The sequence below is a fragment of the Etheostoma cragini genome, chromosome 10, assembly GCF_013103735.1.
Source record: "Etheostoma cragini isolate CJK2018 chromosome 10, CSU_Ecrag_1.0, whole genome shotgun sequence".
Lineage (NCBI taxonomy): Eukaryota > Metazoa > Chordata > Actinopteri > Perciformes > Percidae > Etheostoma > Etheostoma cragini.
Window position 1 is genome coordinate 12249594 of NC_048416.1, and position 12339 is coordinate 12261932.

Consider the following 12339-nt stretch of genomic DNA (forward strand, 5'->3'; position numbering starts at 1 on the left):
TTGGGGTCCCCTGCTGGAGCTGCTGCCCCCGCGACCCGATACCGGATAAGCGGTCGAAGATGGATGGATGGAGATGGATGGATTTACATTGTAGATTCTCACTGAAGGCATCAAAACTATGAATGAACACATGTGGAATTATGTACTTAACAAAAAAGTTTGAAATAACTCTTAAATGGGTTTTATATTTTAGATTCCTCAAAGTAGCCACCCTTTGCTTTTTTGATAGGCTACCATGGCGACCACAGCATCCTGCAGCGGCTTACCATCCCATCCGGTTTGCGTTTAATTGGACCATCATTTATTTTTCAAAAGGGCAATGACCCCAAACACACCTCCAGGCTGTGTAAGGGTTATTTGACCAAGAAGGAGAGTGATGGAGTGCTGCACCTCCACAGTCACCGGACCTGAACCCAGTCAAGATGAGAATCTACAATGTAAATAGTAATGAAAATAAAGGAAACGCATTGAATGAGAAGGTGTGTCCAACTGTACTGTGTATATATATATATATATATATATATACAGTTCATTGTTCATTGTGCCAAAAATCCTAACCAAAAAGAACATTCAAATAGAAAATAGAATTGCCTCTGTAACTCTACAAATCTTTTAGTTGGACATTTTTGAGGCTATACTGGAGTGCTACATACATAACCCACACTCACTTGCAGCCATCATTAAGCAAGGGAACAAGAAACTCTGTTTGACTTGTTTGACTTTGTGGCACTTTAGAAAAAAATAGGCTACGGTATTTCAACATTTTCTATTTCTTCAAGCAGAGATGTTCAAAAAGGTGGCCAGCAGAGTCAATTGGGGGGGCGGGGGATGGATGAATATAAATCCTTCAGATTATTAGCAAATATAAATCCCCACTGAGGATAGGCATACTTATTGACCTATAGGTAAGGTGATCACTAAGCTAGCCAGCCAAAGATACAGTTAATCCTGAGGATTTAGTGTGCCACATGTATGTTAAAATGAAAACCTAATTTCATAAAATTGTGCCAACAATTATAAGGCTATTTTAAAAGCTTAGTATTCCATGCAAAAACAGGTATGCATAAAGGCTTTAGGCCACCCTACATGTAATTGTAGGACTAGTTTAATACGCAACTTAATTTTATACAATACTATATGTAGTAGGGGGTCCTGCTCCGTCTCTCTTTCATTAAAGGGGGCCTTGGCTTAAAAAGTGTTGAAACCCCTGTCTGGAAATACACATATCAGACACACTAGCCTCAGATGAGAAGTTTGATACAACTCTGCTGCCTGTAAGGTAAATATGTATCCACATCCAGCCATACCAGCTTAGCATAAAGATTGCAAGTAGAGGGGAACAGCTAGCCTGGCTCTGTAAGAAGATAACACAATCTAGATTCCAGCACCTTTGAAGCTCAGCTGATCTTGTTTTATTCATAGAACCCACATCTAAGTCTCAGTAAGACATAAAAGAAGCACATTTACCCAATTGTATATAACTATTCCTTTTAATTTGGAGGAATTTCTACTTTGTACCCTGGCTTCCCTGACAAAAAGGAGATATTGTGGTAAATTATTTTCATATTTTACAGCACTAAACTCTTGCAAAACTCTCACATGCAGCAGTCCCCTCCCCCTGCCCTTCTTGGTATTCTGGCCCTTCAAACATAAATAAAGAGCTACTGCTGATGTTCCTCTGGCATGCTGTTTGAACACCTCAATTGCCAGTCACACATCTTTTCTCCCCTGCCAACCAGGCATGTGAAGCTGAAACATCAAAGTGCAGCCTGATGCGCAGCCTGAGTGATCAGGCACAATTGTCCTTGAAAAATTCAGACTCCTGGTACTTTTCTCACGTATACATCTGGCTCTTCCATCACGACAGAAGTAATCAGCACAGAAAAGGCAGAAAGACCAGCTGTGTGACCCCACGTGTGTCTAATGTAGCCTACTAACCATCTCTAAATGGCTGGCATGCTTGAACTTTGTTCACTGCCTCCTCTTCATCTGAATTTCATTTTTACCTCAGTCCCTCTCTTTTAGCTGTTGTAAACAAATATCAGCCTGAAAGTTTTGTGTAAGCAATTCAAACCTTAATGTTTGCCGGGCAGATCTAGCTCGAGCTGGTGCAGGGTACACACACATGGCTGCCACAGTGAGAATGGTTTTCCACAACGACAGAGAAAGCACATTTCACAAGAGCGATGTCAAGTTTTTACAAGGACATGTTCTGTGAGCACTTTGTTTCTCAAAGACAGGACTATGTGGGACTAATAAAGGATAGCTTATCAGTATCATTATCATTATCATTATGTCAAATGAATGCCAATGAAAAGTTTAACTTCAGTAATTGCTGAATTATTTTTGACAATCCCCAGTGATTAGTGTGTCAGACTATGAGGTTTATGAAGTCATGCTTAAAACCTATAAAATTGGCTTAGCAAGATTAACAATTTACCGCCAGAGACTGTTAATGCAGCATTTTATACATGTAAATGTTAGTTTATGCTCTGTGTAATCATACGATAACAGAACGAGTGAGTCAAGTGTTGAAATATCCTGTTTTATCTTTGTAGGTTAAAATGATGCTTTTTGTTAGTTGAAGCTAATCAGCCAAAGCTGCTGCTTATCTCTGCACCACCAGCTGGAATGCATGGGAAAAGAAGGGAACCAAGTTCAAATAATGTTTTGGCTCTCTGCCCCCTGTTCACATTCGTAAGGTGGTTGCCAACAAGCCAACCAGCATCCATTTGTGTTGTCTAGCCAAGCAATCATTCTGAATAGGTAGATGTTGATGGTCTTTCACATGTTGTTATCTATAGAATAAGGATTTGAAAAATGGGCCATCCACGCAATTTTGCATATTTTATCTCACATCAAGTATACTTTACATCACTGCCAACCATACCATGCCGTTATGTTTTCATTTTTTAAATGTGTATTTTTTTTACCTTCCAAGCAGCCAATGGCTTCCATTAATGTCTGTACTGTGTAAAAAAAAATCGATTATCTGCCAGTTATATGTAATCAGTGACAGTAAACAACTCCGCATTTATTTTTGTCAAAATTACACTGTAATTATGATTTTTTTTTCAAATCAATCTTCACTTTGCAATGATTACAACTCCCTGAAAAAAAGAAATGCAGGCAAGATGTTTACTGTGATGGATTACACAACTTAAGCAGTTCACTGATTGACTTTGATATCTCACAGAAATGAATGAAAGCCAGTGGCTTAACATTAATGCATAGTTAATATAAACAATAGATAAGGAGTTTATGTAATAAATGAAAACAAGTCTCAGATTTAACTCAAGAGTGAACTTAAAAACATGTTGTCGCAGTGTATACAGACACTGTTGAGCCAGTCTTTTTCTTTTTGAAGCTGCAGCTTTGTGTCCAGAAGGTACAACACTCTCCCTTAGCCAGAGTTCACAGCTGCAGCTCGGCTTACTCACTGTCCACCTACACAGCTGTTTGTGCATCGGCTAGAACAGCTGTTTTAGGAGAGTCCATATATTGTACAATCACGATGTATGGCGAATCCCCCCCATACGCTTTACTGTTAAAGGCATATTAAAGTAAATGAGCTGACTCAGTGATAACCGTCATAACAATCTGTCAAGAGACGCAGTATGAAAGGTCCTAGCAGGAAAACGTGTTTATTATCATGACAAGATATGCTATCTGGCATAATATTCTGTGAATTGATGTGTTTGGTTTTCTTTGGCATTCACACATAGCTGGACATTGGAGCAGCGTGTGCTTTTAATTATGTTTGACAGAGTGCAAACAATTGCTAATGGGATTATTATGTTTTCTCAAACCATTAATGTAGACAGGATGATAGGCCTCCATATCTGGTGTCTCACAGTTTGGAAACATGATTTATACATTATACAGCACATCCATATGGAAGATATCGACATCTGGCAAAAAAACATGTTCATGATTGGGAAACTTAGGGAAAGAGCTAGCAGCTCCTGGAGAATCATGGGTAAGACTCAACAAGGCGGAGAAATGCCCCTTCCTACTTGTCATCAATCTCAAGTGTCCAAACAGCAGAGAAGTTGTGGCTGTTTTGGCCAGCAGCCATGTGTATCCCAGCACACATTAAGTTACGACTTTGCAGCACCTCCTTTGGCAGTTATGAGAGAGCCACTTAGGAGGACAAGTGATGTATAAGAGATCCAAGTATTGTGGTGCACATTAGCCTCAAACTTGCCCTGGAAATATGGGCCGTGTCAGGACTGCTGAGCTCTCGGGGCACCAGCATATTTGTCATGAATTGAATCAGTTTGATTGATCTGTGAATTGTTTTGCTTGCTTTTAGCTTTGTGTCTCCATATGGGTGTAATGTCCATCTCTGCCCTTTGGTGTAAAACACTCTTGCTGTCCTGTGATAGACAAGATCAGTTTATCTTGCTATACTTGAGTAATTCAAAGAGCAGAAGCTGAAATATTCCCTTTACAGTAAATAGATATTTTTCCCTGCCAAAATACACCCCCAACATCTTGATGTCTTGTCTCTCTTAGAGCATGCCAGTCAGTCTTGACATTTCAAAGAGTTTTACAATTTGCATCCTGTCTGTCAGTGTGCAGTGTCTCAACTGGTTGTGAGGGAAGCATCTATCATTGAGACTCAGCTACAGCAGCAATTTATCCCAGAGCACATCACTCGAAAAGAAAAATCATGTCACTGCACATCAGCCTGTACTCTATATTCTCTTTATATTTTCCCATAAAGCTCAGAAATATTTTCAATTCATGTTGTGTTTTTCTGTTGAATATATACAATATGTAAATGTCTGCCGTGTTGTGCAGTGGGAAGTTCATCCTTGGACTTTGTTTTCACAATGGGTATATTTTTATACTTATATTTTTATATTTTATATAACTACGGCATATGTTTATAGAACAATGAAGAAGGAATCTGTGTGGGTGGCCGTGTGAATCGCCTGCCACAATGTCTTGTTTGATATTATCACTCATGATATTATCACTTCTGTTGTATTACACATAGGGGCTTGGAAGCAACAAGTCCTTCAACCTAAACAACAAAACAAGTATTCTTTTTAATGCCTTCTGAATTTGTCTATAAGAGATTCGTATACAGTTAAGGCTTGGTTAAAGGTCCCATGACATGGTACTCTTTGGATGCTTTTATATAGACCTCGGTGGTCCCCTAATTCTGTATCTGAAGTCTCTTTCCCAAAATTCAACCTTGGTGCAGAATTACAGCCATTAGAGCTAGTCCCACAATGAGCTTTCTTTAGGATGTGCCATTTTTGAGTCTGTAGCTTTTGAGTAGGAGAGAGGGGGAGCAAGGTGGAGGCTGGGGGGGTTAGTTTTATTATTAATGTTAAAAAACCTCATAAAGTGGAAGTATCATGCCATGGGACCTTTAAGTTTAGACAACTGAACTATTAAACTAAACTGCTAAAGGATTGGTAGTTGTGGTTAGAAACCACACTGACTACTGGTAGAGAACAGGATGCAGACAGCAGCCATCGGCCCGCTTTGTATGCCCCAACCATCCACCCGGACCTCCTTTTTGTTTTGTGACAGCAAGATCACACTACTTCCTCCTTTGCCTTATACTTATATACTTGTATATTTTAAGGAATGTATACTTTACATTCCTTTAAAAAGTAGTTATATTTAGGAATAATGTCAAATATTTGTACTTAAATAAATGCCTGTTAAGTCCCTATCTATCGCCAAATGACGTAATACAATGGTGATCAAGGCCCTCACATTTGCAGTATTACGTACTGGGTGTCTGTGGTGACATTCCCTGGAAAGGACAGAGGTAGTCTCCCATTGCCAGACCCTCCTCCACAGCGCTGCGGAGGTGGGTGTGGTTAGTTCACACAGCATTCTGGGATGGGATAAAAACGTGCTCCGGTTTATTGGCATTTCTTTAAACCAATCACAATCATCTTGGGCAGCGCTAAGAGCTCGACAGAGCAACGGTGCTTCAGCAAAAAAGCCTCGGGAAGGAACTTATTTTGGTAGAACGTTGTTTAAGTCATGCAACGGAAAACTCAGATTTGACAGATAGTCTTGCTAGCTGTCTCCGTTAACCCTGCAGAGATCTGAGCACTGTTTTGGTGGCCTTCAACTCCTGAGGGAGATTTGTTTGTCTAGCTGCTCAATGCTGCATTGTGTTCACTAGCTACGAGAGCCGGGAGAATGAATAGAACAGTAAGTTGAAGGCCAGAAAACCAAAAACAATGTGCTGAAAGGAGCTAAAAAGCTCCATAGAGCTCCAGTGTCAAGTGATAATTTGTGTCACAGTACAACTAAGTAATCCATTTTTGATTTACAAATACCAGATTAGAGCAGCTTTTAAGTTGTTGTAAATTCTGATTTTACCTCTCACTCTAAGTTTGTCTACTACTTGAATGTCATAGTAAGATACAAGTTCCCAGGCTTTTACATAGCTCTCCATCTAAAGCCAGAATAGTATAGCTGTCCTGACAGGAATTTCCTCTCACACTTTCCCCTTGTATGTAGCTCTTGGGGGGCCCTGTGTATATTTTCTCCACTGTTTGGCCTCACGGCATTTCAGGTGTGAGGAAGAGTGGACAAAGCTGGGATCTGTTGCAGATGGGTGGGGATGGGACTGAAGTTGGTGGTGGGTTCACATCTGAGCTGAGACAATATGTTGGAAAAACTTTGCTTCTCCTCGGGGACAGAGTTAAAGATCTCTGAAAGAGTAAGGAAGGAATACCCTGTTGGGAGCCAAGCTGGGAATGATTCATGCACTGCCACCACTTCTCACTTCAGTGGCGTAACATGTTTGTTTTCTGTCACCATCCCGATATTTGCTTTCACAATCACACAAGTGTTATGTTGTGGTTTTAAATTAGCATGATGTCACTTTTAATATCCGAGCAAAGACACAAAACAGATGTTGCTTGTCTCAACTGTGATCCCCAGCAGAGATGAACTATGACATTTGCAATGTCAATCAACATATTATAAGCATGACAGAAAGTAAGAAGTTCAACACCAGTAAAGCATGTGAGAAGAGTCCAACTTTTAGGGAAATACATTATTCACTGTTGGCGATAAAACAGATGAGAAGATTGAACCACTCTTGTTAAAAGTGTACTCCACCAATTAAGCACTGCACTCGTAGACCATTGTTAGACAAATTGATGCAGCAAAGACATTTTTTTAATTTACATGCATTCTTCTTCCTTGTCAAAACCTGTCCCCTGCATTACCCACAGTACAACTTGAGTGCTGACAGTTTGGTCAGATATTTGGGCGTGTTGTGCTTATGGATGTATAGGTTGTGCTGGTGTAGCGGCTTCTGTAGTCTAAGCTGCTTGAGCTGCTAGCCTCAAGCAGAGATGAGGAGCACGTTTTATCAGACTTTGCACACCTCCCTCTGGAGACACAGAAGGCTTGATACAACTTCTTCACACATGCAGTATCACTCCTCAACACCAGTAAACAGACTGCGCTGTGTAAAATCAGTGGAATGTGCATAACAGACCCCTAAAGCTCACTTATTAACATGTATTATCATATATTATTAACATGTATCTTGTTTGTTTAATCCCTATAAAAACTGGTTAGGCTCAGTTTTATTTTCACTGTGAGGTTGCCGGACAACTAAGAGGAACTCCAGGAGGTAATTGTGTAAGGCCAAGAAATAGTTCCCACATGTCCGTCGCCTGTAAAATCATATATACATAATACAAGATTTATATTAAATCGGTGATAATACAAACATATATGAGAGTGGTATTAATCGCTTCAAACTCGGCAAAAAAGCAAATACGAATATTTTCCAAATGTCAAACTATGTACTCTAGTAAGTTAATGACATGATATAATATTGACATGAAATGCTAATGAAATAAACTTTACAGTATAAACTGTATCTGTAATCCTTATATAGCTTGGATACGCTTTCTTTATTTGAAGGAATTCGTTGTAATTCAGAGTAAAAAATAGAATGAATATAGCAGAATGCCATGCAGCAGGAAAGTGGCTGTGAGTATTGTCATGTTTTAGAGAGTGTTCCAGTGAAGTCCTTCTAACTGAAGTAGAAATACATAAGTCGTGTCAAAGGAAGGCCATACAAAAATATATATATGTAGATATATATATATATCTATATATATATATATATATATATATATATATATATCTATATATGTCGACCTTGCTGTGTAAAAGTTTACTTTACTGTATTCATGACTAAGCACTCAAAGTTGAGGCTGTCTTTGAGTTTCACTCTCTTTCCAGTATTAGAGGAACCCGGGCTGATCAGTCTCCTTCCATTGGGATCAGCCTTTACTGTAAACCCCATTAACAAAATATTTACATGGGACTAACCTTGCTCTATTCTGCTCCCTGGTAAGCAGGATGTGTTGAAGGAGTGAGGCTTGTGTATAAGAATGGCAGCTGTCCGGAGCTCGGGGTTTTAATTGGCAGCAGGTCACAACTGACTCTTGTGAAACCATTCTTGCTGCTTCCCCGCTGCTGGTGCTGAAGCCTGTTGTCTGTCACACGTGCTATTACACATGCTTGAAGAAGTGTGAGTCAGTCACGTTGAAATGTCTATAGAAAAGAGAGTAATTATAAAAAATAATCAATGTAGGCTTTCAGGTGTTCAAATTGCTGCTGTAGTTGTCCTTGGATAGTTTGTCCTGCTTTGTTCTCTCTGCTGGGACCACCATACAATGCGAGAAACACAGCACACGTATCATTTTCAAACACACTGTGAGGTTAAAAATAATCAAAATTTGCTGAAATAAATGCAAAGAAAGCCTCTCCATCTTTATGTGCCCACTCGGTCTGTGCTAGCTGTGTGTGCGAGTGTGTGTGGGTGTGTATGTGTGTGTGTTTTTCATCTCAAATGATCACCAGGTGGGGCATACTTCATGGTGGCACTTTTCTATACGATAGACTGTAGGTGTTGAGCCAGACTAAGCGCTAATAGCACCCTGAGGGGACTCTGGGACAGTAATGACATTCTAGACCAGCCACATTAACCAAGCACAAGTCAGCGAAGTGAATGCATTGGTAATGAATCAAGGGCTAATGGTCTTTGTTGCTATTTCAGAGGTGGAAGCAGAGAGCTTTGAGCAGCAACGCCTCCTGAGTGGGCCATGTCTTCTCTGCCTGGGTTCCCAGCGTCAGGGACCGAGTGCTTTGCCTGCAAATTGCTTTACAGCTTGTAAATGTAATGAACAATGTGCTATCTGAGCTGCTGTTGTGTCACATTTCAGATTGGGAGATGTGTTTAGGTGATTCAACAGCCTAACAGCAGCTCTGTCAAAACCCCTAGGTCCTGACTGTGTAACATGAATCTAATGCAGTTGCCGTGTTCGCTCCCTCAGGTCTGGTGATCGGCTTTTCTATGACTCCGCCCATCCTCGACAGCTCCAAAGACGACCTAGTAATTCCAGTCCACGAATCACTTACCATTACATGCAGGTATGTATGTGTGTGTGTGTGTGTGTGTTGGTGTGTGTGTGTGTGTGTGTGTGTGTGTGTGTGTGTGTGTGTGTGTGTGTGTGCTGCTCTGGTTTGGAAGTGTATACGTGCAATTGTGCATGCCTTTGTTGTTATTTCAGGCTTCTTATTTTTTCATCATAATGACCCAAAAATGCCACAAGACATTATTAGTGTACATTGCTGTGGTGGTATGTTATCAATCATTCAACCAACCAATCAATCTTGACAAGTGATATTTCTTTTCCCTTTATACTTCTAATTCAGAGAGAAATATACTTTTCACTTCATTTTATGTGACAGTTGTTACCAGGTGTCATCCAAAGATTTTATACAAACTATGACAGATGAGCTAATAAAATATGGGACGTTGTTCTGGATTAAACTCCCCAATGGTATACAGTTACACCGTTCCAAAGTTTGTAACCAGCTGTTCTATTGATGTTTTTTTCTTCCCTTCAATAAAGGCACGTTTAACAAAGATACAAACCTATAATTCAGACACCAAATGTGTTATTTGCAGATTGTGTTACTAAACATTGTAGTCCAAGTCCCATTGATGTATTGACCCTTTCTTGTTTTTCATGTAACCCCTGGAATCAGTGTCCCTGGAGTGACTCATGCATGACAATGAATGTGTGCAATGTACAAAGCATCTCTGTTCTCTGTGCTAGTCAGACTTTAGGGACACAGTCTATGGTGACAACATGTCTGTAATGTGAATATGTCTGATCCCGAAGCTGGATAAATAACTCTCAAAGCTATCCCCACTCATTCGAGCATACACACACTTGATGTCCAGTTTCTTTCACCAATGACTGATTTCTTCACTTTATATTTAACTGTTGCCCAGAAGAATCTTTGTCTCTTTCTGCCCTTTTGGTTGTCTGCTTGACCATTCTACAGCATTTTGTTCTCTATATTTGTACACATTAATTTGTTGTGTGCAAACCCTTCATACAAAATAACATATTTGTAAAGAGGACTTTCTACAACCTAAAAGCATGGAAGGCCATGCAAATATATAAATGAATAGACTAGTCCTTTCAGTCCTCTCTAACTGTGCCCAATCAACCTTTGTGGCAGGAGATTCCAAACCTTGGAACGGTAGTGTATAAAATTAGAACTTTCACTACTCACATAAAAATGCCAAACATGTTGTACATCCAGCTTCTCTAATTTGTTGCTTTTCCATATCTTAAACTACAGTATGAAACAAAACAAGAACGTATTACTGACCAAACAATGAGTCGAAAAAATAATCATTAGATGACTTGATAAACATTAAGTTCTTCCTCGTGAGTGTTACAATCAAGTGATGTAATATATGGCTCAAAACTCACAAGAGTCTTGTTTCTGCATTGAGGACCTTTAATAATTCAAGTACGTTTTCCTTGTAATGCTTGGTTACTTTTACTTAAATTACATTTTTAATGCAAGCTGTTTACTAATTTCACAGGGTGCTGTTAATATTTTACTCTAAATAGATCTTCCACTACTGATACACTGTTAACAAACAATGTTAGTCCAGTTTTCCCAGGATTGTATATGCAAATACAGTCAATTTAGTGTGTTTGTAATAGAAACTAGTCAATTCAAATTGATTTTATTTATGAAGAAAATTTGTAGGGGCTTTGAATCAACAGCGTTTATCCTTGAAATCCGTGAAAAATACACCAACATTTTTTTAATTCATATTCGATTAGACACATATGTTTTTGTTTTAAAACACAGCCAACGTTGATTAAAACTGAGTCAAAGTGAAAAATGACTTCACCCATAATAACTGTCCTTTATCCTTATGAGAGCTGGGATGCGCTGCCTGCTGCCAAGCTGTTAAGCTGTCACTCCATTCAACTTTTTGTTTCTGCAGTTTAAAAAATAGATGTCTTTGAAAAGCTGATAATAAGTTTGGAGATTTACCAACAGAGGTCTTATATGATTGTTTGTATTTAAACCTCACATGGCAAGCACTACTGAGAATCTCCTGGGAACGGAAGTCAGTCTCATTTGAGAAAATCTAGTCTTTGTAATGTATAATTTTCTTGAGTCTAGAAAGATAGACGCTATTTGGGTTGGAAAATCACCCACAGAATACTTTCACTGCTACTTATGGATTTTTTGCAGTTATTTCCAGTCATCACACTTTGGCACTGTCTGCAAATGTGGACATTGGTCGGTGGAGGCAGGTGGTGAAAGCATAGCTATCATTTTTCAGGCAGCCATTATGAATCCCCTCAATCTTGCTCATAAAACCTCCGGGTTAACATGTCCAACCATAACTGAATTTATGTGACAAAGCACCAGTGGTGGAAGAGGTATTCAGATCCTTTATTTAAGTAAAAGTACTAATACCATACTGTGAAAATACTCTGTTACAAGTAAAAGTCCTGCATTGAAAATCTCACTTAAATAAAAGTATGTAAGCATCATTAGGGAAATGTACTTGAAGTATTAAAAGTAAAAGTAGTCAATGCAGAAAAATCACATTTTAGAAACTAGAAAAGATCCAAACAGTTGTGTGTTCAGTGGTCTAATCATCTCCGCTGTAGGCCGTTATATTGTTAGATAGATTAATTTACAATAACACATCAGATTTTGTAAACTACGGTTGTTTTTTGTGTAAAAATCTTAATTTGTAAAGTAACTAGTAACTAAATTAGTAGTAAAAAGTACAATATTTCTCTCTGAAATGTAGTGGAGTAGATGTAGAAATGGCATGAAAAGAAAAGACTCAAGTAAAGTAAAAGTACTTCAAATTTGTACTTAGACGAAAATTAAAACTAGAAAATGTACTTAGTTACAGTCCACTACTGCAAACACAAAGCAAACAGGGATGTGTGGATGCATGGAGACATTTACAGCAAAACACACACA

General features: G+C 39.0%; 2 protein-coding genes across 2 annotated transcripts in view; both read left to right on the forward strand.

The window, feature by feature from the left end:
• trim105 (tripartite motif containing 105) overlaps nt 1-5150 on the forward strand; it is a 24266-nt gene extending 19116 nt beyond the window's left edge. Inside the window, exon 7 of the transcript XR_004658194.1 lies at nt 5110-5150. The gene's annotated coding sequence lies outside the window, so the exon portion shown is untranslated. The remainder of the gene's footprint in view (nt 1-5109) is intronic.
• Nucleotides 1-12339, forward strand: part of flt4 (fms related receptor tyrosine kinase 4) — a 44872-nt gene that overhangs the window by 8109 nt on the left and 24424 nt on the right. The window contains exon 2 of the mRNA XM_034883195.1: nt 9348-9444. Within this exon, the coding sequence (XP_034739086.1) occupies nt 9348-9444 (97 nt within the window). The remainder of the gene's footprint in view (nt 1-9347; nt 9445-12339) is intronic.